The 26883-nt window shown below is 41.7% G+C and overlaps 3 protein-coding genes across 8 annotated transcripts; 1 reads left to right on the forward strand and 2 right to left on the reverse strand.

Annotated features, from left to right (window-relative positions):
• Positions 1-263: 263 nt before the first annotated feature.
• LOC133500829 (coiled-coil domain-containing protein 106-like) lies at positions 264-7730 on the reverse strand. Of its 4 annotated transcripts, XM_061820001.1 has the most exons (9): positions 7609-7730; positions 6745-6823; positions 6560-6658; positions 5739-5951; positions 4803-4859; positions 4026-4298; positions 2984-3148; positions 1437-1544; positions 1215-1347 (listed from the first exon to the last, which is right to left on the reverse strand). In XM_061820001.1, the coding sequence occupies exons 2-8, from the start codon at positions 6812-6814 to the stop codon at positions 1465-1467; spliced, it is 957 nt and encodes a 318-aa protein (XP_061675985.1). In that variant the 5' UTR covers positions 6815-6823; positions 7609-7730; the 3' UTR covers positions 1215-1347; positions 1437-1464. The 4 variants fall into 4 exon arrangements, with proteins under 4 accessions (XP_061675982.1, XP_061675984.1, XP_061675983.1 ...); XM_061819998.1 differs by lacking the exon at positions 1437-1544 and having other exon boundaries at positions 264-1347; XM_061820000.1 differs by lacking the exon at positions 1437-1544 and having other exon boundaries at positions 264-1347; positions 6560-6677.
• Positions 7731-7817: 87 nt separating this feature from the next.
• On the forward strand, positions 7818-9834 carry LOC133501255 (transmembrane protein 238-like). The gene is made up of 2 exons (XM_061820882.1): positions 7818-8271; positions 9454-9834. The coding sequence occupies exons 1-2, from the start codon at positions 8145-8147 to the stop codon at positions 9783-9785; spliced, it is 459 nt and encodes a 152-aa protein (XP_061676866.1). The 5' UTR covers positions 7818-8144; the 3' UTR covers positions 9786-9834.
• A 110-nt stretch (positions 9835-9944) lies between these two features.
• On the reverse strand, positions 9945-24865 carry si:dkey-17m8.1 (C-Jun-amino-terminal kinase-interacting protein 4). Of its 3 annotated transcripts, none has more exons than XM_061820881.1 (28): positions 24709-24865; positions 23593-23847; positions 23326-23520; positions 23120-23240; positions 20636-20706; positions 20441-20505; positions 20225-20291; positions 19980-20140; positions 19633-19889; positions 18655-18712; positions 18407-18559; positions 18281-18323; positions 17455-17582; positions 17295-17348; positions 16461-16586; positions 14952-15084; positions 13600-13686; positions 13485-13532; positions 13264-13405; positions 13076-13118; positions 12713-12793; positions 12546-12613; positions 12320-12468; positions 12034-12205; positions 11287-11400; positions 11126-11177; positions 10753-10839; positions 9945-10660 (listed from the first exon to the last, which is right to left on the reverse strand). In XM_061820881.1, exons 2-28 carry the CDS (start codon positions 23716-23718, stop codon positions 10633-10635), a joined length of 2829 nt encoding a protein of 942 aa, XP_061676865.1. In that variant the 5' UTR covers positions 23719-23847; positions 24709-24865; the 3' UTR covers positions 9945-10632. The 3 variants fall into 3 exon arrangements, with proteins under 3 accessions (XP_061676865.1, XP_061676863.1, XP_061676864.1); XM_061820879.1 differs by having other exon boundaries at positions 11126-11224; XM_061820880.1 differs by having other exon boundaries at positions 11126-11224; positions 24661-24847.
• Between the last annotated feature and the right edge of the window lie 2018 nt (positions 24866-26883).

A 26883-nucleotide genomic window follows, 5' to 3' on the forward strand; every position in this document is an offset into this window, starting at 1 on the left:
GTCGAAAATAATTAATATATAAGTAATTAAAAATATACAAACATCCAATGTACTAATTGCCATACAAAATAACACAAACGATCACCCCAAAATACTCTTTATCCACTATTGTTTTAGGAAAATGACACCAATTTTTTAAGCATGCCTGCAAATTTTACAAACATTCATTGTATGCTGTTAAACCATTTTTGGGCTCGGTATGAACAATTTAAATGAATGTTATTAGTCTGAACACAATGATAGCAGGATTTTTTAATGTGGGTTTTGTCTTTTTCAGGAGAATTGCTCTTCAAAAATATTCTTATTGCATTGATGATCTGATGTTAGGATATGCTAATACAGGAATATTGTCCAGTACAAATTATTCATGTGAAGAGATACAATATTTTAATGCATAAGAAATGGTCAAAAATCAAAGAGACAAAACTTTGTTTAAGGCAGGTTAGAATAACTGAAGATGCATGACAAAAAAAAAAAAAAACAACAATATCAAAAAGACACAAAACACTAATGATAAATAAAGCCTTTTTGATCTGGAAATTTATCAAGTGTCTGTACAAAAATATCAGTGCAAATTTTAAAAAATGACATTTTCACGGATTTCATCCAAATATTACAATAACACTGCAAATACATTACATATGAGGTGAATGGAACGAACGTGATTTTTAATTAAAAGACAAATGCTGACACTAATAGTCATATTTTATTGCACAGATACAAAAATCCTAGTAACGAACAAGTTTGTCTGAAGGACAAAAAGGTTTTGCCAAACCAAGGGCCAGATTTATGAAGATCCCAGAAGAGCGGGGGGCTAAATTCACCAGATTTGAGGCGCGATCGGCAGCACGCGTAAAAGTGGTGAAGATCACCCAATTTAAAAGGAGTGTTTTCCACTCAGTTCAATCGCGTTCCACCGAGCTGCTCGCTGTGAAGGGCCTTAGTAAATCAGGCCTAAGAGAACAAAATACTTCCCAATGGCGTTGGACCTCCTTCCATCTAGTCCACTCGTCATGACATGGTTGTTGTGTCAGTGTCTGAACCTGTAGGCAATAGGCAGGAGCAGGTTGTTCTTCTTCAGAGCTTGAACCCTACTCAGCGTCTCCTCGTCCAGGGCCGTGTAGCAGCGGCGAGCGTAGTCCAGAAGCTTTTCTTTGGACGGGTCAAACTCACCCACGACTGCTACCTTCTCAGGAGCCACCAGGAGGAGCTCAGCGATGGGCGTGGTGGAAGCCACCGTGTTGCGGTCCACCCCGTGGATTTGAAATGCCTTGGACATGTTTTTCAGACGTTGGTATGTGATGAGGATCTTTTTGTACCGGAAAAGCACTCCGGCAGCGTCTTTTACTGGAGCACGGAATATAAAAAATGAATTAGTTGTAGCAGTCAAATGGGAGTTTACAGTATTTAGATCAGGGGTGCCCAGACTTTATTACCTCAAGATCTACTTTTCAAGCAGCCAGCCTATCGGGAGCTACCGACAACTGGGGTAGGGGTGTTGATGATGCTCCCAAACCATTTTAAGGTTAATCTTATATTGCCTCCTATATTTAAAATACAGAATTAGCTTTTTGTGCAATGTATTGTCTGTGCTTTCATTCCGGATCAGGCTGTGCCAAGGTGGAATTTTAAAATGACACATCATCTCATCCTGCACTTTGTACTTTGGCTTGAGACCTTTCCCACTTGGAAAAGACCAGTCCAGTTTAACCACTTTTTCTTCGATTATTCACATACTCCGACAGTCATTTCATGTTAAAACAACAGCATTTCTTTTTTAACTTTCTCCATTGATATCGAAGGTAAACATAAGCAGAACGTCTAGCTCGTCTTTGCTCTACGTTGCCCAGACTGGGTTGTTAACTAAAGCAGCGGTGGTGGACGCGTCATTATAAAACACATTGATGGGCTGCGTAAGTACTGTAACATTTGCACATTTGTAATTATGAGTGTACGTCTTTAAGAGCGGGGGATCGGGGGCGGGTGCAAGGTAAACTCAAAAAAGAGACTCTGGCGAGCAGCAGTCGTTGTTAGAGAAAGTTCCATGTGCTGCCTAAAGAAACCAGTGGCTTCCTCTGTTCATTTTTTACAGTACGTATGTGAATTGTGCCATTGGATGTAACAACCAGTCATCCCTCACTCATTGAATCACATTGCAAAATGCCACAAACTGAATAGCTATATGTTATACTTTCAATTTGTATTGGATTTTTTTTTCGCGCGCAAAGCAGAATATCTGCGAAGAGACTGCATCAGCAGTGCACAATTGCACACGCACGCAGTTTAGAGGGAACATTGGCTGACGTCTTTTTTTTTGTCTTTTTTTTATTGGCAGGCCGTCGCACAATCGACCAAGACTGCCTCGCGATCGACGCATTGACCACCCCTGATTTAGACAATGAGAGGGTTGTCGTTGGCACTCCACCACCATGGATTTGAAATACTACAATCAAGATGCCATTGAACTGTAGACTTTAAGAGCAAATAATTAACATTAGGCTTGTTGTTGCATATCAATGCCACAAAATGATGGCAAGGCACTTCAATGTCTCAAATTTTAAAAGCCAAACCAACTTTTTCTGTATTTGGGATGTAATAGTCTCTATCGTGTCTCAGGAAATTAAATAAAATAAAATTGTCCACATATTCTTAGGTTCCAGACGTTTTTCTGCCAAGAGGCCTGAAATCAGTGATTCGAATTCTCCAAGTTTATCGATGTCTCCGCTTTCCTTTTCCGCTCCTGGCAAACATAAGAAATACTTGTGCTCTCACAAGTGGGTCTTCTAGACCAAGGTAACCAATCAGAGGAAAGGGGGCGTTCTTAGTTAAACATGGACAACGCAAAAACAAAACTGGGTCAAACAGAAGTAACTGTCAGGGGCATTTTCTGGACACTTGTATGTCTTTGTTTTTGATGAAATTAATTGACTTAGCTACATGAAGAGATGCTGATAATGTAGTAGGAGCGCTCATCATTTCTTACCTCTTTGCCTCTCTCGAAGGCCTCGGATCCGCCTTCTCTTGACTTGTTGTTTGTTCCTGTTAATGGGATCTTGCATGGCACCCTCCGCTGATACCATTTCCTCCTCTTCTAGGTAGCCATCATGCTCCAAGTACTCGTCTGACTCTCCCAGCAGCGGGAGTGAATCTGTTGACAGAATAAAAAGCAAAACAAAATTCAGCTCGTGTTACCTCACTATGCTTGCTGTTCATCCTCAGATATGGCGCTGTTTTGGAAGCGATCATTTTTTTGTTTTAAAGGTATTACACTACACGACGAAAATTTTATGTAATGCCCTCACACAAGGGAAAGTTTCAACCATTTATTGAATGCAGGAAAATCCACATTCATGCAGAAGTTGCTGCCTGCCACAGCTCTCACCCAGACACTCACACGCGAGGCAAATGCATGTATACGGACACTACAACATTTGTCTGTCCATTTTCTTTGCTGCTTATCCTTACAAGGGTTACGGGGAGTGCTGGAGCCTATCCCAGCTGTCAACAGGCAGGAGGTGTGGTATACCCTAAACTGGTTACCAGCCAATCCCAGGGCACATGGAGACAAACAGTCACACTGACAATCACACCTAGGAGCAATTTAGAGTGTCCAATTAATGTCGATGTGGGAGGAAACCGGAGTGTCTGGAGAAAACCAACGCAGGCACGGGAGAACATGCAAATTTCACACAGGCGCAGCCGGGAGTGAACCCGCGTTCTCAGAACTGTGAGGGCAACGCTTTATCAGCTGCGTTACCGTGCCGCCACACTACAACATGTACAGTGTTATTAAATATGCCCTGTTGCGAGTAGCGAAAATGTGCAATCTGTTAGTGAGCTAACTTCCATCCATCTATTTCCTGAGCCGCTTATCCTCACAAGGGTCGCGGGAGTGCTGGAGCCTATCCCAGCTGTCAACTGGCAGGAGGCGGGGTACACCCTGAAAAGAATGAATTAAGCTGGTATCTCAGGGCATCACTGTATTATTATTTCGATGAAGATTTACCCTGTTAGATTCATACTACTACCTGGAGCTAAATTTCGATGGCCATTCAAGTCATTCATCAGTGGTCTCGGGGCACTGTTGGCGCTGCAGCCAGCGGCTGAATTCCCAGGAGAAGCGAGACCTTGCAGGAGGGCCATGGATTGTGCTGAGGTGAGTAGCGCATTCATGGAAGCCATCTGGTTGCTGATTGGACTGGAGACGTGGTTTTTGGAGGGAGCCGCAGTTGGAGCAGCAGGCCTTCGTTGGAGAAACTGACGAGAGGGTAAGTGGGGTGAGTCCGTCCTCTGTTGATCTATGCCAACAAGACACCAATGAATTAGGGGAGAGGGATATCAAGGATGCTCGAAGTACTAGTAGTCTTTGTCCTCACTATTAAGACAACGCAGCACACAAGTAGAAATGACTAGGCCACACTAGTAGAAGAACTGTCTGATGAGTAGCATTTTCTTCCAGTACTTTACTGGATGACATTTTTTCACACTAGTACGACAACTACATTTCAAGAGAGGCAAAACTACTAATGGGTAATTTGGTGCTACAAGTAGGGTCCAGAAGTGTCGGACATGCCTACAGTTGTGCCTAGTAGTCAAAAGTGCGGCACATTAGTTCACTAACCAGGTTTAATTGCCTACTCGTAGGGCAAAAGTGCCAGTAGTAATGGAAAAACATAACTACTAAGTCCCTTCACTAGTGTGCTGAATTGTTTTAACAGTGAGGACAAAGAGCATACTAGTAAATGGACCTTTTCTTAAAGATGTCAAATTAATGCTTTCCATAGAAATGTGCCCACACTAACCAGGAGGACGCTCATCCTCTCTTCTTCCTCTCCAAGAGAATCGTCTTGACTCGTAACCTGCAAAAGCCAAATTGTCACAATCTCGGTGGTTATACGGTAGGACTGGGTGATTACCCGATTCTATCTTCTATTCTATCAAAATAATTGTTATTTTTCATGGGGAGGGGGGTTACTGTAGCATGTAAAGTAAAGAAATTCCGTCTGACATAAACAGCCAACGTTCACAAACTACAAGGGTCCAACTAACAATTAATTTATCAGTCGATGAATTTCCATCCATCCACCTTCTTTGCCGCTAATCCTCACAAGGGTCGCGGGGAGTGCTGGAGCCTATCCCAGCTGTCAACAGGCAGGAGGCGGGGTACACCCTGAACTGGTTGCCAGCCAACTGCAGGGCACATGGAGACAGACGACAGTCGCACTCACAATCACACCTTGGGGCAATTAAGAGTATCCACGTAACATTGCATGTTTTTGGGATGTGGGAGGAAACCGGAGTGCCCGGACAAAACCAACACAGCCACGGGGAGAACATGCAAACTCCACACAGGCGGGGCCGGGATCTAACCCGGGTCCTCGGAACTGTGAGGCCAAGGGTTTCCAGCTGATCCACCATGCCGGCATCGATAAATTTGTCGATTGTTTTTGTTTAACTGATTACAAATTAAATTCCATCCATTTCCGCGAAACGCACACAAAACATCTCATTATTTCAAATTGAAAATGCAAAATAAAGGAGTTGGTCACACTAGCAGCAAATCTCAAAAGGAAATAAAGAGCTAGAGTTTTATACTAAGTGGAGGGGCAAAAAACAAAGTGAGAAAGTGTACGCTTGTCAATAAAACTAAAAAAATAAATAAAATGGGTTTTTACTTTTTAAGGCCAGATTGGGCAGGCCTGCCATCTGGTATTCTGTCACCTCACTACTCTTCTTACCATTGCTGTACTGGCCCTGATCTTGTCGCTGGCTCTTTGTGGATGAGATGAAGCAGTCAAGCTGACACCGCAGGAAATCTCTCTCCTCTTCCAGGTCCTCAATTCTTTTCTGAAGCCAGGAGTTTTTCTCCAGAGAAATCTGGAGCTGTGTCCGCAGGTTGGTGATCACCATGTAGGAGCTGCTGACGTGAGAAGGGCCAGCAGATGGCGACTCTACAAAGGAGTACACATTGAGTAACCAAATTGAAAAGAGTTGACAGTGAGGACTAAATATATATTTTTTGTCAATAAACAAGCAATCGCTTGGACTATATATTTATTCTATTGCCTTGACTACCGACTAAAGACTCTATAAGAACACAAGATGGTGGCAGAAAACTCAACTAATTTCAAGCAGCACTTTGGCAAAAAGTGAACAATTCTTTCAAAAATGGCTCCATTGACGCTAAAACCCTTAAATCAACAAATTTCTGAACACAAATAGTGGAGAAATACACCGACGACATCACAATATGTGTTTTTTTTTTTTTCATCATTTGGCAAAATCGACAAATATCAGCACAGCTAACAAACTAACTTACTTGTGTAACGCTTCTCAATGTGTGTCTGTGTGTCTGTATTATACTGCCCCCTCACAATCAAGGCACAAACACACGAATGAGCACAATGTGGACTGGGACCGATTATAGGCTTCCATTCATTAATTGGGGAAAGATGATTGGCGATGCCAGTGTTTTCAGTTTCAAGCGTAGTCATGGAACAGATTAAACCATTAAATTAAGGCAACATTGTCCTCATCCAAATTTTAAATGGACATTCACCTTCAAAATTTTGGTCACTTTGGTTGAAAAATCCTTGCTGTTCAAAGTTGTTTTCCTCCAGCGGTATGGCTACTTCGTAACTGTCTTCATTTTTGGGAACTGAACAAGGGAAAAAGAACTGTAATGGGTTATAATATTATTTCAAATTTGGAACACGTACAATATTCAGAACATAATTAACATACTCTGTGGGTGGAGAGTGGCCGTGTGGTTCTTGGATGTGGATGTAGCATCCGGCCTGTTTCCGTTCTCCATCGCCAAAGTCTGGAAAAATAGTATTCGATTAGAGAATTATTATTTTTTGTTGTGGTGCTTATTTCTAGTGATACGTATTTTATATGACACTATCATAGTGAACATATGACTAATGTGATAATAACCTACGCAAGAGCTGCATCAAAAAAATCCAAGATAAAAATCTTTAGGTTTGATTGAGGCTATCATAATTTCTATTACCATATTATAAAATGTGAATAAACTTATAAGTTTATCTTGTAGTGATTTATAGTCACAGTACATCATTGTTTCACGTTGAAAAATATTTTGTTTATCCACATGAAAGGGGCAACAAATGTAAAACCGTTTATGTATTAAATAGGGAATACACTATCAAATAACAAAGGCATACATCAATATATATAGAGTATTAATGCTGTATAAGGCTCGTTATAATTTTTAGATGCTTTGTATTGGGTTGTCATTGGAAAGGTGTACCTAATCAATTGTTCGATGACCATTCTTTTATAGCTGATATTTCTGTCCATTTAAATTATTTCTGTCATTCTAGGTTTGCCCTCGCATTTTATAAAAAGACACGTTCCTGATTTATACTCACACCCCCCCCCCACTACAGAATTGAGGAATATGCTAACGAGCTGATGAAAACTAGCTTGTCTTAAAGCTAGCGACCATCTAGCTGTGAAAAAATATAAATATCTATATTCATATCAAGCATCCTTGTCTCTTCATTTTAATGTGTCATTCAGACTCTCGAACAAAACATTTCAGGATTTTGATTGCAAAAGTGCCGATGTGGGTACGGTACGTACCAGATGAACGCTGGTAATAACCTTTGGATAGACGTGTAATAAGACGTCGTTATTACTCTGTCATGTCGCCATCTCGCGAGCTAGCAAGCTAACAATAACTATATTATTATCGTCATCATCGTACCGGGTGTGACGTCATTTCCGGACACGATCCGTCACGGAGGGAAAGCGGCGCGTTGCCACACAAAGGGAAGGGCAGGTGGCTTTTGGAAAGCCGTTTGAAATTCAAATTCAACCTTTTAGTGGACATTCTTGTTATCCAACGCAAGGCCCCATGTACTAGTGCTTTTTTTTTTGTGCGCTTACTAATAAAAAAATGTCCGCTCACTAGTAAAGCGACTATGACTAGAACAAGTATGTCGTAAGCTACTACTAAAGTTTTTTTTCCAATACTATTACGACAAAAGCACATTTCATTGTCCCGGTTGTATGCAAGTTGGCACCTACTAGTGTCCGGAAATCATTTTATTTTATTTTTTCAATTGGCTGTCGGCGCCAACGAGTCCCAGAAAAGCACAGGACAGGTAGAACAGGTGATGATAGGGTGTCAAGTTTCACTGTTTACCTTCACTGGGAGTTGGGAGTCGATCGTGCTGAGGAGTGTCACCAACTATTTAACAATACATTCAGTTACCGAACTGAGCAAATCTGGCCCCCTTCAAGGTAAGATTTAGACGATAATTATATTTGTTTTACGTTAGTAAGTTTATTGGATAGTGAGGAGCTGTGCTTGTCATCCGGAGGTTTTTGTCACCCGAAACTCGCTTGACAGGTGTGGCATGTTTGAGACCCAATCCGATGTTTTCACACATAAATCAGCCTGCTATTGAGTTTTTCAAATTTTAGTTGGCTGCACTGTGTAGTTTGTGAAATGTGTGAATATTCTCAATTTGTGTGTGAATGTCTTGATTTTTGGGAACTGAACAAGGGGAAAAGAACTGTAATGGGTGTAAACTGCTTGAGTTTGTTTAAAAAAATAAATGCACGCGCCTGCTGACCAACAAAGGCACTTTCAACAACTCACAAGCAGAACTGAATATTCATAAATAAGTCATAACAAAGATACAATGTAAAAAAAACATACATCGCAGATATATTTGTGGATCTGATAACCATGTACACAGCCCATACATTGGTGTAGTTTTGAGACAGATCTTGCCTAATTCTTTTTGGCCTTTATTTTAGAAATATCATGTAAATGATGATCAGCCTCTTCATATCTTTTCAAATCCCCCCAAAATACTTGGAAATATATATTAATGCTGAGGGTTCATTGTTTTAGCGCCTGACGAATACTGGACTCCACAAGATGCCCCATCCTCCCGCAAATTGACAGTGCATTAAAAATTAATAGTGGCAGCACAATGGCACAGCTGCAGAGCGTTGCCCTCGCAGTTCTGAGGACCGGAGTTCAATCCCGGCCCTGCCTGTGGAGAATTTGCATGTTCTCCCCCCTGGCTGCGTCGGTTTTCTCCGGGCACTCTGGTTTCTTCCCACATCTCAAAATCATGCATTAATTGAAGACTAAATTGCCTCTAGGTGTGATTGTGAGGGCGACTATTATCTCTATGTGCCCTGCGACTGTCTGGCAAACAGCTTCCTCTCCATTGACAGCTGGGATAGGCTCCAGCACTACCGTGAACCTCATGAGGATAAGCAGCTCAGAAAATGGATGGATGAAAATAATAGCCCATCAGCAGTACGCCCCCCCCCACCCTCCAACAAACAACAAAACCTTGCGACACTCCTGGAACATGCAATACCTTAATCTTGTAGGTTTTTTTTGTTTCCTATAATCCTACACGAGTGCTGCTCTTTTGTTTCTATCTATCTATCTATCTGCAGCAATGGCTCCAAAGTACGACGGCCTGTCCCACTGCAAACTGGCCCTGGTCTTTGCTGTGCTGATGGACCTGTTAGGCGTGACATCCCTGCTGCTGGGTGTCTTCGCCCCACTGGAGATCCGAGGACGAGATTTTGGAGATTTTTTGGTGTACTCGGGAGCTCTGCTGGTGCTCCTGTCCTTGGCGGGCTGGGTCCTGTGGTACAGTGGCAACATTGAGGGTCTGACCTCCAGGAAGGAGCTGGGCGGCGCTATGGGCGGCGCTGTAGACCGCCTGGCCCGATCCCTGAGCAGGAGGATACGTCTCCCCAGGACTCGCAGCAGTCCAACATAGACACCGGAGCACGCAAACTCTGCCTGAGGCAAAGGAGTGCCATTATGCACAAGGAGAAAGTACACTGATTGTAGCGCAAAACTTTGCAGTATTTCAGGTACAGGTTCTATTGTATATCTGGTAATGTCCTCATCACAGTGAAACAAGCCAGAGCCAAAGTTATGAAATAAGTCAATTTTTTTATGTACAGATTAAGTTCATATTCTCCATAGCTCCTGCATGTTGTAACCATCTGCACAATTCCACTTAAATATTGCATACGATGCATAGAATAATTATGAACCCCTTTAGGTATTTAGAGGTGATATTAAAACATTAAAACAATTAAAGCTCCAAAGACCATGATAATGGAAATAAATATAGGCACACTTTTAAAGTGTGGAGTATTTGCAAGTTGTGCGCCTCATTCACAATGTACTTTAAGCGCAAAGTTTAAAGAAATCCAAATATGAAGAAGCGTGATGCTCTGCTTCCAGTTTACAGGAAAACGTAGACAAAAGATGCTTTTGCATTAATGAGGCAGGAATTTAGGACAGACCATCATCTTGATATTACACATGGATGCAATGATCTGGCACGTGTGCATCAAAGTGTATCTCAGTGAAACTCAAAACATTACTAATCACTATCAGGTATCTGGCAAAAAGAAAAGGAACATAATTGGGACATATTGCATTAACGCTGGCTGCGGCGAAGGCACACAAGGCTGCTTTTTGGAAGAATGTAGTCAAAAGATTTGAAAAAGTCCGAGACATGTCAGAGGGCAGAGCTGGGGACAGGCATGGTGGCATTCTGCCAAATGATCATGTGACTGCGTTCAAATCGCTGCGGCGTCGCTTGGGACAACTCAACTGACACGTCGCTCTCGTCGTCTCCTGGAAGTTTTGGGTAAAAAAAAAAAGATCACACACACAAAAAAAAAAAAAAAACCTAAAAAAGAAAACCGATTTTCAGTCTTTCAATTCACCAATGCGGAAGTTGATGTAGCCCTCCCCCCCGCTGAGGATAAGATGAGAGCTTGTCACGTTGCCACCAGTGGTCGTCATCAAGCAACCTGAGACCAGACAAAAACATCACGGAAAACTGCAGACCATGTTTTGGTATCTTAGCTTTTGGTGTGGACTTGACTTAATCCACCTCTTACTACCACAACAATCACGTCGCAATTATGGGAAGAAGAAAAATGCAATACAGCAGCGTACAAGTGTGATGTGTACATCACCCAGAGCAGAACAAGTATTTACTTATTAGCATGAAAAAAACATAACTGTAATAAAATATGTCACAGTCATCAGAGATGCTGATTATTCAATGTATTCACACATTAATAAGTTCTCCACCTGGTGCAGCAACGATGAAGCGGACAGCTTGTCGGTGTCCGTGGTAACACAGCTGGGCGGCCGCAACGGAGCAATACGGGATGGAAGCCGGTTCGGACGCTGTGAATATTAAACTCAACACTAAACGGGTTTCTTCCAAAGTACATTAAACCGACACTTACATATCGAGAAGGGGATGGAAATAATTGCTCCACCCGCCGTGCCAACCCACAGGCGGTCAGAGATGACCGCCAAAGAGGAGATCTGAAGAGGCGAGAGTTTCAGGAAAGCTTGGCCTGCGGAGACAGTGGGAGAGCCCTTAACTGCAGTCGTAGTGGTAGGACACAATGAAGTACAAGTACTTCACTACTGATGAATGCAACGTAAGCAGATTTTTTAGGTGTCTACTTTTGTACAAAACTACCTTAAAATGCAAATTTAATTTGTTTAATTTGCTGGGACTCAAATCATCTTTCCCCATTGAAATGGATAGAAATCCGATTAATTCATTCCAGGCTCCCCCCCAAAAATTAGCCAAAGTGTTTTTTTTTTTTTTTTTTCCCAAGAAGAAAAACAGCACTCTATAATATTACACTTCATAAAAACCTACAGTAATGACATTTAAGCAGAATGTAAAGTAATTGAAGTTTTTGTCACATATTTTTGCATCAATTCAATGAACATTGTCTGGCTGGTCCTGTTGTGTACGCCCTGGCTTCCTTGGGGCAATATACTACACCCAAATGACTGTCTTCAGCTCCTCTGTAAACCGTAGCAAAATTATTTTTTCTTTGCAGCGGATAAAGAATATGCTTGTATTGTTATTGTTTGTCTACATAAGAAAATCCACCATTTTTGTTCACCCACCGAATCGTTAATGTCTTATAACATGAATAGATAAGACAACAATGCGAAAGGATGACGCACACCTAATGATTTGGTAACCAAAGCAGCAAAATCCACTTCCTGCATTGGGCTTCCAGTGGACCAGTCAAACAGCCTGAGGACGGAGTCGAGTCTGCAGGACGTCCAAACGCCACTTCCTCCAGCACAAAGGAAACGAACCTGCTGTTCACTACGTTCAGAGACTGGAAAAACATGCTGCAAAAAACAAAAATAAAAAAAAAAAAAACACACAAAGAGTATGGACTTAAAGTCAGCCCAGTATGAAAGAGACTTTTCTCTCTCTCTCTCTCTCTCTCTCTCTCTCATTACCTCCACCTTCCTCCTGTTAATATCAACCACATGGACTCTGTTCCAATATCCAACCCACAAGCGTCCTCCTTTAGCAAGGCAGCAGCGAATAGGCTGGATGGGGTTTGACCCCAGTGGCATCAAAGAATGTGATAGCAAGTTCCAGCCACCTGCATATCCCAGAATATAATTGAAATGTGTAAAAATATGGCCCCCCCAAAAAAACAAACAAACATAAAGCTGGTACCGGAACTACTTGAGAAGAACGCCAAAGTTCCGTCACCTAAGCCAGCTATAACTTGACCCTGGGAGTATCTGTCAACACAAAGTGCAACAAGCTGGGAATAATACACTGAGGTATCAAATGTGATTAATTTAGATGCTAATGAGTCAATAGTTAAGACTTCCACTCACTTGAGAGAATGAACGCTTTCAGAGAGGGCAACTGAGTGAAGACAGCGTCCCCTGCCTGCAGAGGCCGAATGTATCACTATACTGGAGGAGAAAATAATTATGTTATTTGATGTCTTCATGTACAGAGGTATTTCTATTTATTCATTTCCAATACAGCTTGTCCTCATTAGGGTCATGGGTGAGCTGCATGCAATCCCAGCTGCACACTTTTGACCAGTTGCGAGAAAATTGCAGTAAACTACAATAAGATCAGATAAAATAAAAAAATAAAAATGCAATAAAATAGCAAAAAAATGATGGATGTGGGCATGGCCGTGGTTGGTCAATGTGTGAGCAGAGCTGCTTGTTTTTGCATACATTTACCTTCCTTCCTGAGTTCCAATCCACACAGTTCCTGGAGAGTCCCCTGACATAACAACAACAGGAACGTGTGAAAGGGAAATCCAGCCCAGTGGCGCTAATCAGTTTCCAGTACAACGCTAGATTGGGTGGGAAGAGACTACTCTAAACAGTTTGGGGATCGTTAGTGAGGGGTGCGGGCGGGCACTGACCGACGGGGGGCACGGCACAGATGCAGAGGGCAGGAGCTGTGGGGGGGAGGCTGAACTGATCCAGGACAGTGTTGGATCGAGCGGGATCAATCACTGTGACGCCACTGTTGGAGGCGGGGCCAGAAACTACCCACACAGAACACTGAAGGAGAGGAAGTTGAAGTTCGGAAAAGATTTTACTTTAGGATGCATGGCAGAATGAATAAGTCTGATAAACTTACAGTTGCCTCTCCTGAGATCTCAGGCGGGACTGCCACTGCACAGTTCAGCTGAAACGAAAGCAGCCTTTATATTTGAATCTCTTTCGGTTATGAATTTCGCATGAAAATGTATCACCTTTGCAGTGCTGTCCCTTTGGTCCAGGAGTCTGAGTTGCGTTAAGACCGGCACGTCTTTGGGCTCAGGGACGGCTTCCTGAGATTCCTACAGCCAAAGTATTCAGAGGATTGTTGACATTTACACAAAAATGTTCAACTCCGAGATGAGATGGGGTCAGGACAAACATGCGCAAGCCGCAAGTAAGTCTCAAGTCCTAACCGTCAAGTGCTCACCAAGTTCCATGTCATTCTGTCTTGGCCAACTTAAATTACAGAATATCTCAAGTCAAGTCCCAAATCAAGTCACCTTCTTAATGGAGTCTTGCAATACAGTGGGTCCTTATCCCACAATTGAAAAGTCAGCAATATTACATCATTTTCTGTGGACCAGTTGTCTGAGTTACAATATATTGTTCCCCGGCATATTCGCTAGTTGTCAAGTCAGCTATTCGCAGGTTTTGTTTTGGAACCCATCCTCAGGTATTCCTTGAAAAACTCACAATGTCACTGTTATATTGTGCTCACGCCAAAGCCAGGTCCGATATAAAAAAAAAAAAAAATGTTTTATTACCATCTTGTGGTCAAGGAACTATACTGATGTGAGAGGAGGAGCATCATTCAGTTAGACCATGGCCTTGTCTAATGTTCATTATTGCCAATATATGGCGTTGATTGGAGATTATAAATCTTTTTGGGTGAACATCAATTAAAGTGGACCCCTGCTTTTTGCAGGGAACAGGGACTAAGCTCAATCATGAATAGCAAAAATGTGCCAAAAATTCATGCTAAAAAATGTAATAAAAATCAAGAAAAAAAATGTAAATAAGCATTAAAAAAAAACATGTACAAGCAGTGGGACTGGGAAATAAAGGCGAGACCACTGTACTGTACTCGCAGGTTTTCGCTATTCAGGACAGGGGTTCACTGTAGCTGATCTTCACAAAAAGAGAAGACCACTCAGGTAAAATAATATGACTTGGCAAATTATATAACCTGTATGCCAATATAAGACCCCTTAAGTTAATGCATTCCAATTTAACACCACTTCATAATTTCAATATTCATCATGTGCTTTAACATCTGCCAATAAAAACCTGTTGAACACCGCAAACAACTTCAGCTTGTTCTTTTTGAAAATATGAATGATCAACAATAATTTCTGCCGAGTCATCATGTCCCAAGTCAAGTCCCAAGGCAACTACATCCATGTCCAAGGCAAGTCAAGTTTTTCAGTTCTTCCGAGAGTCCAAGTTGCAATAACTGGAGTCCCCATTTCTGGTTTAACGCTCTGTGCTCTCAGGTATTGCAATACCAATAACTGCTACATTTAACTTTGTTACACTTCCACTTAGATTAACACCTCCCTATTACCTGAGTGTTAGCCAAAGGCACGCTCCAGCCATGCACTTGATGTTTTCCCAGTGTTCCCCAAATGTGCGAGCGAATTTCTCTGTAGAGTTCCCTCCTCCTGGCGCGAGGCGATAAAACTGCAGCGACAGATGATCTAGGGAGAAAACATTGGCCTAAATGAAAGCCATACAACCCTAATGTACCACAGTTCAACTGGATTAAAAAAAAGTATTCTAAAAGTATCATTAAAAAAAAAAGGTTAAAAAAAGAAAAATTCATTTTGATCGACCTAGAACTCAGGTGGACAAAGTATCACCTAGGGGCAACTTGTGGACCGCAGCGTTCTTCAACCCAATCCACCAAGGATTACATACATTACAGTCCTGTCATACTTGTTCCATTCATTTTGATGTTTTACCCCCTAATAGTGATTACAATAATACAAAAGTAATGCATGTATATGCAATTCCTCTAGTTAAATAATCCATCCATCCATTTTCTTTGCCGCTGATCCTCACGAAGGTTGTGGGGAGTGCTGGAGCCTAGTCAAGCTGTCAATGGGCAGGAGGCAGGGTACACCCTGAACTGGTTGCCAGCCAATCGCAGGGCACCTGGAGACAAACAGCCACACTCACAATCACACCTAGGGGCAATTTAGTGTGTCCAATTAATGCTGCATGTTTTTGGGGTGTGGGAGGAAACCAGAGTGCCCGGAGGAAACCCACACAGGCTTGGGGAGAACATGCAAACTCCACACAGGCGGGTCCGGGTTTGAACCCGGGACCTCAGAACTGTGAGGCCAACGCTTTACCAGCTGATCCACCGTGCCGCCCTTGTTAAATAAAAAACATATTGTAAAAAGCATTTAACATTTTATTCATTTATATAAATCAAATATTTTGTGAATTTATTTATTAATAATAAGACAAGATGTACATTTACATCTAACATTTTCAATTTTAATAAATTAATTGAAAATAAAATACAATTTTAAAAATTTGAATTACATATTTTATTAAATTTAATGATTTACAAATCAAATGGTAATTTCTATTTTTGAAATTGTATTTTACAGACACATTTTCCCATTTTTTTAACATCTGTCCTTTTTAAAAATCAAATGGAGTTGAGTCTAAAAAGATTGCCCACCCAAGACGTAAAACCTATAGATTGTATAAATTCTTAGAATCTAACACCAAAACCTAGGGTTTCAACATGCCAGATGGTGCTGAAATTATTTAATTTGATGTACAGTATTGTACATTAATGGGAGACTCTAAATTGCCCCTAAGTGTGATTGTGAGTGCGACTGTTGCTTGTCTCGATGTGGAATGCGATTGGCTGGCAACCAGTTCAGGGTGTACCCTGCCTCCTGCCCGTTGACAGCTGGCATAGGCTCCAGCCCCCCCCCGTGACCATTGTGAGGATAAGCAACTAACAAAATGGACGGATGGATACAGTATTGTCTTTTAATGAGATAATGGCCATAGGGAAGCATGACAGCAGACTGACATGGCCACAATCACTTACTCGGCCTGACTTTGAGTAACTTCCTGTCGCTGTTGAGGCGTCGGCAGAGGAGGAAGAGTGACTGATGTGAAAGTTGCTCTAGGTAGAATCAACGGTTGTTTGGTCAGGCCAAAAAAGCGATTGAACCTTTGAAAGAAAGGGGACACAAGATAAGGCACCTGAGAAATTTGGATTGACGTTTGCTCATGATTGCAGCACGATCAAATCAATAATGGAATGAAATAGGCTAAAGTCTTGCAGTAACTAAGTTATCTAAAGTCTACACACCTCTGTTTTCAAATGTCACGTTTTTGTGACAGAACAACGGGACAAGGATAGATTGTTTTAAAACTTTTTCCACCATAGTGACCCGTATCATGTACAACTCTTTTTCTTTTTGAGAGGAAAAGTAAAAATTAAAAAATGCGGTAATGGTAATTTATTGCAAACAAGTGCGCACACCCTCTTAGAAATGAGATGAGGCCGTTAAAAATGAACGAATCACATTCAAAATAACGTTAAAAGGAAGACAGCACAGACCTGCCAACATTTAAAGGCCATCTGATTAACCCCAAATAAAGTTCAAACTGTTCATAATTCCTTTCACCAGTTCGAGCTGATGTAAAACATGCTTCACTAAAAGTATGGTGTCCTTTAATCTTGGATTAATCGGACCGTAGCAAAATCTCCAAACGCGTGGAAAAATGTGTTACAATCAAATGAAACCAAGCGTCAACGTTTTATCATTATCAATGACTTTTTCACTGATTGACTGAAAGAAGTCAGATGGTTTTACTGCTTTCGAGGAAGGCGAGCAGCATCCATTTCGAATCAAGCCCTAAAGTCCAAACTTACTTTGCCCAAACACTTGACCTTCTCTCCTCTGAGAGCCTTTCTTCTTTTGTTGCCCTTCAAAAGAGGAAAAATAAAACTCAAAATCAGTTTGTGGGAAAATACGATGTCACCCTGGGTAAAATTGTAAATTCAGACAATAATGGTACAAAACATGATGTACCTAAGTGTCTGGGTTTGCCTAATGGCCTCCTGCAATTCAAACAGCCGCTGTTTGTACTGGTTCTTCTCCATGACCACACGAGCCATTTCAGAGCGAGAAAAGTGCCGCATGGATGTGGCTAATGAGGACTGAATGGAAAGATTGATATTGTTAAACGGCGTACGGATTATACACCCACTCGGTAGCCACACGTGCACAGTCTCATGAGAGCCACTATCCCAGTTGTAACAAAAATGATTTTTCCCTTACAAAAGATTAATAAAGCTCCGATTTGATTGAATGCGTGGGTTTTCTCCGGGCACTCCGGTTTTCTCCAACATCCCAAAAACACGCAACATTAATTGGAGGCTAAATTCCCCCGAGGTGTGATTGTGATTCCGACTGTTGTTTGTCTCTATGTGCCCTGCAATTGGCTGACGACCAGTTCAGGGTGTACCACGCCTCGTGCCTAATGACAGCTGGGATAGGCTGCAGCACTCCTGCGAGCCTTATGAGGATAAGTGGCTCGGAAAATGGATGAATGTATAATCCATAACATTCAAATAATTGATGTTATTATTGTATGTTTTCCACTGACATAGTGTAAAGTGCTTAGAATATTTTTTTGTTTGGTGGCTGGAAAGGATTAACAGCAATTAACATTTTTACTTTACAAAAATTGTTCAAGCCTATGATTGTTTTGAGTTGCGAGTGTGTTCACAGAAAGAATTAAACTCGTACGTCAAGGTGTATTGTAAACAAACGTAGAGTAATTGTGTATAACGATAAATAAAATTATAGTTCAATGATGCCTGTACGTTTAAAAAAATAAAATAAAAATCCTTACTTCAGAATCTGATGACTGAAATCTCTCCAGTTTTTCCCTGAGTCTAAGAAAAAAAGATCACATGAGTACATAATAAATTACGACATGAAATCACCAAACAAAGGAGGACAAAAATGACACGGACACCTTTTAATTTCCTCCTCTTTCTCCTTCATCCGGCCTTCGACTCGTGACACGGTTTCCCGGAGAGAGGTCACTTCCAGTTTCAGAGAGGAGCGGTCGTCTGTCAGCTCCATCACCCGAGATATTAGAGCCTTGCGGGCAGCTTCTACCAACTCACTGGAAGTCAAAAGCAAGGAAAAGAAAAAGAAAAACACTTAAATCACTCGTTCCGGTGAAAAAGGCAGTCAGACGAAATCTAATGGAGGACTCACTGGGTGCATTTGAGTTCCTCGTACTGAGAAAGAATCTCCTCAAACTGGTCAGCATTCCCTAGACAGAGGAGAATCCAATTGAATGTTTCAAGACACTGTGAGGAATGAGCAAGTTACTGATGTTAACGCATTGTGATTAGATTTGTCCCAATCTGATCATATGATGAGAAACCAAGGCAGTGTGTTTGCTCTCCAACTACAGTGCTCTGTAGTGGGCAGCGCCTATTTTGCCAAAGATTGTGTTCGAAATTGCCACAACTTTTCATGCTTCTCCATAGTTCGTAAAGGAAAAATAGGCACGGAGTGAGATACGGGAAGATTTTGCTTACACGACCAGAGTTCGCGCTGCCTGTTTGCCAAGTAACCAATGGCCAATTAAAATGTAGTGAACCACGTTAGCTACACAATTTACACACCCTTCCAGCTCATTCTGCAGCGTATGAACAGTGTTAATGTCTTAGTTTTTCCACGCACTCCGTAAAATCCTTTAATCCACTGTCCAGCCAGCTTGTTGCCTGGCTAAACAGTCAGGTTCACGGGCTGACGACTCCTAAGAAAAGCACACTTGTGCCCCACTGGTTGGATTTGACGTGGCAATTTGTCAACTATGTTGTTTGTAGGTGAGTGGAACCATGTAACTGCAGCTGCATTGGGTCATACATTCTTGCGTTTCTATATAATGATGTAATGTTTCTTATGGGAAAAAAAATATATATCAACCACACTAGACACACTATATATAGTATATTCTTAATGTATTGGTGAGGGGTCAGATCCAATTACGTATTGGTCAATACTAACTATGTCAGTCAACCCAGGCTGGTGCTTTACAGGTGCAAAGCAAAACAAAAAAAAAAAAAAAAAAAATAAGGAAGGTTGTATGAAACCTAGTGGGGAAAATAGATATTCTATTTAAAATGTGAACAATGGATAAATAGTTGAAGCGTGTACCATTTTAGGGCAGAAGTTTTTTTTTACCTCTGACGCTGGCCCCTTGGTCCACACTCTCCACAAAATCCTGACTTAGCTCCGACAGTTCGGAGAACACAGAGTCCGTGTTACGTAGTTCCCACTCCATGCTGTCGTCGTCCACCTGCTCCTCCTCATCCTCTTCTACTTTGCCCTCCCTGGATTCTTCCTGCTTCACCCCTTCTGTTTGTTCTTCCACCTTCCCCTCCTTGAGCTCATCCTCCAAGCTGGTCTGAGGTGCTTCTGTGTTGGATCTTGCTGGGGTGCTGAATGTCAAATGAAAGTGAGCTGACATAATTACTACTTTGCCTATTTTGCAAACAAATACATGCACCATGAGCTTTAAGATGAACTACCTTGCATCAGCTACGGAGCCGTGGAAGTGTCTCAATTCGGGAGTGGAGCTTATGATGTCATTCACAAACTGATCTGAGGCAGATTTTATAATATGCAACACCTTCCCCTCCTTGGGTTCGGTATCTTCCAAACAAAGAGTGCCAGAGGTGGAGTGTGCCCTCTGTTAAAAGCAAGCAGGACACATTCACTCATTGACGCACACACATGAAATGAAAATATAGCCGTATTGTTATAGTCAATTTACCCGAGAATTTGAGTCTGGCATGACTTGAGTGGATGGGACTTCAGCATGTTTGGGGGGGGTGTGAGTCCTGAATGCGTCAAATGCAAAGAAACAACATTAGAATAAACCACATCCAGAAAATGTGTTTCAATCTGGTAGGAGTGTCTAACAACAGCACTATGTAGCTGACAATTGGATTTTTACAAGAAGGAAAATAAAGTGATGAATAATAACAACCTCAGGGGTGAATCTCTTTCAGAGTCCTTCCTCTTTTCCAGGAGCTCTCGATATGAGTGAGCCAACTAAATGAAAGAACACAAATGACGGAAAGGATAAGACGAAAAAGAAACCATGTGCGCTAAACTATAAACAGTAGATATGTAAGGATGATTTTGACACACAAGTTTTACAATAAATTGAACAATATCTGACCTTATTGTGTGTAAGCTTGAGCGTGCTCAGCTCTCTCCCCAGGGCTGACTTCACCTCCTCCAAGGCTGCCACTGAAACACAACAATAACAAATATGGCTTCAGGGGTAAGAGGCACTCTCGAGCTCACTGATGGAGTTGATAAAGGTTTTTACGAAGGTCAGAAAAACACACCCAAAGTTATTACCGTACTAGATTAGTACAGTGATACTGCTAATATGTTTTTCTGCAGCAAAAACAACAATGGTTTGAATTCTAACGTTTTCTAGAACGGCTTCATTTTTATTTAGAGGTACCACCGGTATTATAGAGAGGTGGGTAGAGTAGCCAACAATTGTACTCAAGTAAGAGTACTTATTTTAGAATCATGAGTGTGCAGTACTTGAAGTACTCAAGAGAAAAAACTATTCAGTAACTCTTGAGTAACTTGAAACTTTTTTTTATTGTTATTTATTTATTTATTTAGCGCACCAACATCAAATAGACCAAAAAGCTCAAATGTAAATGTGCAACTTTGGATACTGCCTCACAATATCACTTTATAATAATCAAAACAATCATTATAACATAACACATTAGAGCATATTAAGCCAAAATAAATGGTCTTATATTATCTGTCTGTGTTTATAGACAAACAGGAACGAGGCGGCTAAGCGGATGACACAGCTGTTCTGTTTCAAAGTGTGTAAGGTAACCACAGATCGAATGTGAGGTCGGTAAGATTGCACCTCATCCGACTGATTCCCCGTGCTGTTGCCTCCTCTTTTATTTTTAACCGTGCTTCACATCGATTAGTAACTTTAAAAATGTTGCTTCTGTGTGGGACCATAGAAAATCTGAACAAATCACATTTCTGAACGGTCCCATGCCATCAAAATAGTTTTTTTTCTAGCGTTTTGTATATAAACTAGATCAAAATGAGTCATGGTTTAATTTTGACATCCACAGTATGTGCTTTGTCGATTATATGTCACTACTGTTACTTACAAATTTGAATCATGTTTAATAATACATTGTTTCAAGACAGAATAACAATACACTGATCATTTAACAATAGATACATTTAGGAGGACTACATACTTTGATCAAATGTCTCTTCATAGTCGATATTAAAAAATGTATGCAAAACGACACTAGTGATTGCTGCTGTGCTTGCAACCGGTGGGTTCCGATGGCCTCCATGGGAAACTGCCGAGTCAGACGGAGCGACTCGCTACAGTGCGGGCAAGCTGAGGAGGCGGACTTTCTGCTTACTTCCACAACTCGCAAATAGAAGCGCAGCAGGAAAAGGTTTATTATGACTGGCTCTTAACAAGCACTTTCTTGCCATGTTCCATCGAGGAAACGTGCACACAACTGATCACAGTCACTGACTGTGAGCAAATTACGTGACGAGCTTGGACATGGAAAGAATTATATTCGTAAGTCAAGGCATCACTGTATACCAGGGGTGCTCAATGCGTCGATCGAGGCAGTTTTGGTCGATCGCGACGGTGTGCCGAGAAAAAAAAAAAAAAGAGATCAGCCGTATTTTTTGTTTAACCTTAGCTCACCGCGCATGAGCAAATGACGACAGTACAGGAAAACACGCTGTCAGTGAGTGTCCCCCCCCCTATTTTAAGCTCTCGCTTAAGAAATCTTAAACATGAGTATGGATGCTGCCGTAAAGAAGACAAAAACGTATCACTTTCATACGGAAAGTGAGGCGGACTTTTTTTTTTCCACAATGTCATTTTCGAAGTGCGTTTGCCTCCTCTGCCAGTGTAGTGAAATGTGGAACCGCATCTTCAAACTGTTTATGGAAAATACGACACCGACATTTCGCCGAAAAGCAACCTGAGAATGAGAAAAGTGAACGAACGAAAATCCTAACTGGCCGCACAGCAGTCTCTTTTCACACAATATAGTTCAACAGCGAAAGCCGCCACTATCGTTTCCGGGTTCGTCACATCACACTCAAAAGAGGCACAGCTGACTCGTTGTTCTGATCTTTTAAAAATAAGTCGGAAATATTATCTTCAATAAAATCTCTGCGGCTGTAAAGGAGTACAGTTACAATCGCTGTGAAGCAATGGCTGATGTGTGGAAGGACATCGGAGATTGTGAGTGTTTCTCACTGCAGTTGGACGAATCCACTGACGTGAGTGACACAGCCCGGGTGTGCATTTTCATTCGTGTGATGTTTAGTGATCATCAACAGGAACTCAGATAGTTTAAAAATTTTTTTAAAGTCAATTATGTTGTGTAATACTGACTCATGCGGTTACGCATAAAGAATCCTCAATATACTTTAAAATAAATATGTTTAGCACATTTGTAGATCTTTGTGACTTGGTCATTCTATTTCATCATTGGCCATTCAAAAAAAAAAAAAAAGTCAGCCCCCCCCACCCCCTACCCAACGATTGCGAGAGGCTGGATGCTTGAGAAGTAGATCTTGGGGTAAAAAAAAAGTCCGGGCACCCCTGCAGTATATAAACACTCACATTGATCCGCTTGCTCCCTGGCTTTTTTCTCGAGGCGTCGCTCTCTGCCTTCTCGCTCCTTTTCCCTCCCTCGCATTGCTCTCCTTTCCTGCTCAATTTGGTCATCCAGCTCCAAATACCTCTGGAGGAAAAAAAAGGAGCATAATATCAAATGAAAGCATTGAAAAATTAAATCCCAAGCCAACAGATTTGAAATTCCGGAGCACCTCTTGACTTTCTTTTCTCTGCGCCTTTTCATTCTGGTATCGTTCCAGCAGGTCCTCCCGTTCAAGCCTTTCCCTCTCCGCCTCGTCCTCCCTTTCTCTCAGTTGGGCTTTGCAGTTGGCCAGCCCCTCCAGTACCCACACAAATATGGGTACCAGGGACTCCACCACACCCTCGCCATGGGTCTCAATAACTGTCTGCGTGATACAGCCGAGCATTGGTTTCAATTCAGCACAGTGAAAATGAGATGAACAGATGGAAAATGTTACCTGTAATTCAGAATACAGCTTTCCCGCCTCCTCGCTGACAATATTGGGATCGAGCTCCAATTCCTCCCCGCACAACTCTCTCTCACTGTACTCCATCGGCTTTTCAACGCTGCGCCCACTCAGCATCAGCCGCGAGTGATTTTACAATTTTACGCAATCTATCTTGTTTTGGAACTGTTGGGCAAAGTCCAGCGCCACCCATCCTCCGAAAGGTCATGCTTCACTTGTGGTCCACACGGGCGGCATCCTCAGGGACTGTCACCGAGGAAAAAAGTCACGCGTGAAATGACAAAATGATCATTTCGGCAATGCATTTAAGAGTTGGATCATATTCGTGCTAACAGTCAAAATAGCAGACGCTGCTCAAGTTTTGACATGCCCTCTTCTTTATTTCCATTCATTATTGCCGGTGGAACGTCAGAATGCGGTGCATGACGAACTTGTGACTTATTAAAAAAAAAAAAAAAAAAAAAGCACAATACTAAGAACACGACATTTTAATTGGAAAGGTTTAAAAAAATGTGGGTAATATTTTACTCCATGGTAAAAGTATGTCATAATAATATCGTACATTGCCAAGCGGTACAAGTATCCGAATATTCTTAATTGTATCACATGCCTTTGTAACACCAAAGTAACTTGAAATATTGTACATAAATGATAACAACCATCCTTGCAGCTCTGTACACAAAATCATCATGTTATCGCCCTGAAAGTACACCATCATGACCTACAACCTGATTCCATTTCTGTTGGGACAACATTCCGTGGTTTAAGATTCATTTGTAAGTAATTGACAGTCCTGTTGTCTTAAGTGAGCCTAGTCAGCATTAAGGCAAAGGAAACACGTGTTCTGTTAAATATTACTATAAACTTAAGGGCAGCGGGCGCGTGTGTTTAAAGAAAAAAAAGGATCTCCAACACATGTAAACGATCAAATAAACGCAGTATCCGAACTAAGACACGTCAACGTTGAGAGGAAAATCTATGGCTAAACTACGAAACGCCACGGTGCCACTGTTCAACAGACACTCAGTACAAATAAATAACGTGAGTGACAGGAGACACCTGAGACTCGAACGCCGAGTCGTCGCCTTTGCGTTCGACACAACTCACCGCCGAAATGTGACTCCAGGGACCTGGGTGAGTTTTATTTCGCGACTTGAACAACTTTCCTTGGTTTATTCTGTGCTGGTGGTGGGGGGGAAGTGTCAATTACACTGCAGAGAGGCAGGTTAGAGGAAAGGGGCGGGGCTCGGATTCGACGCGAGTCATCGTTTTACTTCTGGCCCATCAGGATGTAGCGTCAACATGTGCTAACCAATAGGATGGGGGCGAGGGGCGGGGCTTGGACGGCTGGTAGTTTTTTTGGAGGGAGGGAGAAAAAAAAAAAAAGAGGTTCCTGAAACTTGAACCACGTGACCATGTGCTGTGTCATGTGACTTGGGGTGAGTTCAAGCGCCCGTACCTGATTGTGAAAATTTTTCACATACCTGAAGAAAGAACCGGCAAACCACAGCCAGTTGAAGCAGTCAGAACACAGTATGACCTTTTAACTCGGGCGGCTGTCACATTCCGTCCAAAGACAAACACTACAGCAGCATTTGGAACGCCTGTGTGTGCCAAATTTGTATTGATTTACTCGAGACAACATTACCAGGCAGATTATTTCAAGATGATTTTCTGGCTAACGTCTTAATTAACTTTAATAACTTTCTTATTTTCTATTCGATTTTCCCAAGGCTGGTACTACAGGAAATCTTGTTAAACATTTATTATAAAATTCTATTGTAATAGTTTTATAGGATATATGAAAGTAGAAATAGAGGCAGAAGAAAATATATTTTATTTCTTCCTATTTCTTTTTGAGTACGCATTTTTTAGCTTTATTATTATTATATCCATGTCACTTTCACACGTGTCCAAACTAAGGAACAAATTAAATCAAATCAATCAACCATATAATACTGATGAATTTAAAGTAGGCTGATTATAGAAAGCTAAGGGAACATCCATCCATCCATGCATTATCCTCACGAGGGTCGCGGGAGTGCGGGGGCCTATCCCAGTTGTCATCAGGCAGGGGGCAGGTTACACTTTGTACTGGTTGCCAGGCAACCGCACAAAGGCCCCAGGTTTACAAACTAATGTTCAAGAGCCAAATACTTCCCTTCCTGTTTGGTGATGAGAACAACTTGGAAGTCAACCACATTCAGAGAACAGATAAGATAGACTTGGAGGTTGCACTTTGACTATTTCCTATCATCCGTTGATGGTGGTCAGGGTCAATGAGGCCTTCTTTGCTGGCCTCAACACTATCAGAAGCACTGTGTTACATTTATACCCTCAATTCCATTTAGTCTATTTCCTTCATTTCATAACATTTGTATTGGCTACACTGCTTGCAGTGTTTGTATATAGATGTTATTATCCAATTAGATTTCAGCCTCTGTGTGTTGCCACGTCAATCTAATCTTCAGAATTGGTAGTGCAGGCCGATGTAACGTAAACCAGCGATTCGCAACTGGTGGGTCGAGACTCAAAATTGGGTTCCAGACACCTCATAAAACATTACATATCCAGGTTTTGTTTGTTTGATTTTCGCATGACAGTACAGAGGCATAAATTTCCTACATGCAACATGTTAGGTAAGTGAAAGAAACTGTAACCACCTCATGTTTTAGCCACTAGTTCAGCAGCTCAGCCTCTGGTGAGCAAACATTATGGGGAACAGTATGCTTTTGGTGGGATATCAAACTCATTCAAAATGGCCTTTTTTTAAGAAAACATGTTCTTTATTGTTTTTAACTTCTCTTAATATGGATTACAACTTTGCAACAAAAGGCAAAAGTTGGTTACCATGGTGACAACAGCTCAAAACCACAGACTTAAAGGTCCACTGTCATGAAATGCCAGATTTTTAGTATGTTATTAATAAATTAAAGGCAGGCGGAATGGACCCATCCGTTTTTTCACCTAACAAGATGATTTTGACGTATATGGCTTTTTGTCACTCCCGCCATGAAAATCCTCTCGAGGGATTTGTTTTGAAGAAGCAGGAAGTGACGTCAGTAGCAGACGCCCACTCAGGTGGCTTCATGTGTTAATACCAGTTTTACCTGCAGAAAGGTAGGTCTTTCTTCCTTCGTGTTAGCCAAAATGCCGGCTCGTTGCATTGCTGGATATTGTTCGAACCCTCGGGAGGATGGATTCATTCTTCATACTTTTCAAAAAGACCCAGTTTGTCATGAAAAATGGAATGCACGGGTGCAAAGGACCAGAGCTTCGTGG

The sequence above is a fragment of the Syngnathoides biaculeatus genome, chromosome 5, assembly GCF_019802595.1.
Source record: "Syngnathoides biaculeatus isolate LvHL_M chromosome 5, ASM1980259v1, whole genome shotgun sequence".
Lineage (NCBI taxonomy): Eukaryota > Metazoa > Chordata > Actinopteri > Syngnathiformes > Syngnathidae > Syngnathoides > Syngnathoides biaculeatus.

Bases quoted from the DNA above. Each gene is read 5' to 3' on its own strand.
- LOC133500829 (XM_061819998.1), bottom strand. From the start codon at position 6,814: ATGGAGAACGGAAACAGGCCGGATGCTACATCCACATCCAAGAACCAC. The intron at 6,659-6,744 runs GTATGTTAATTA...TCCCTTGTTCAG, and splicing joins GGCCACTCTCCACCCACAGA to TTCCCAAAAATGAAGACAGT. The intron at 1,348-2,983 runs GTAAGAAATGAT...TCCGTGCTCCAG, and splicing joins CCTTCGAGAGAGGCAAAGAG to TAAAAGACGCTGCCGGAGTG.
- LOC133501255 (XM_061820882.1), top strand. From the start codon at position 8,145: ATGATAGGGTGTCAAGTTTCACTGTTTACCTTCACTGGGAGTTGGGAG. The intron at 8,272-9,453 runs GTAAGATTTAGA...ATCTATCTGCAG, and splicing joins CAAATCTGGCCCCCTTCAAG to CAATGGCTCCAAAGTACGAC.
- si:dkey-17m8.1 (XM_061820879.1), bottom strand. From the start codon at position 23,718: ATGCTGAGTGGGCGCAGCGTTGAAAAGCCGATGGAGTACAGTGAGAGA. The intron at 23,521-23,592 runs GTAACATTTTCC...TGTATCACGCAG, and splicing joins AGCTGTATTCTGAATTACAG to ACAGTTATTGAGACCCATGG. The intron at 18,324-18,406 runs GTGTCCGTGTCA...TTTTTTTCTTAG, and splicing joins AAAGAGGAGGAAATTAAAAG to ACTCAGGGAAAAACTGGAGA.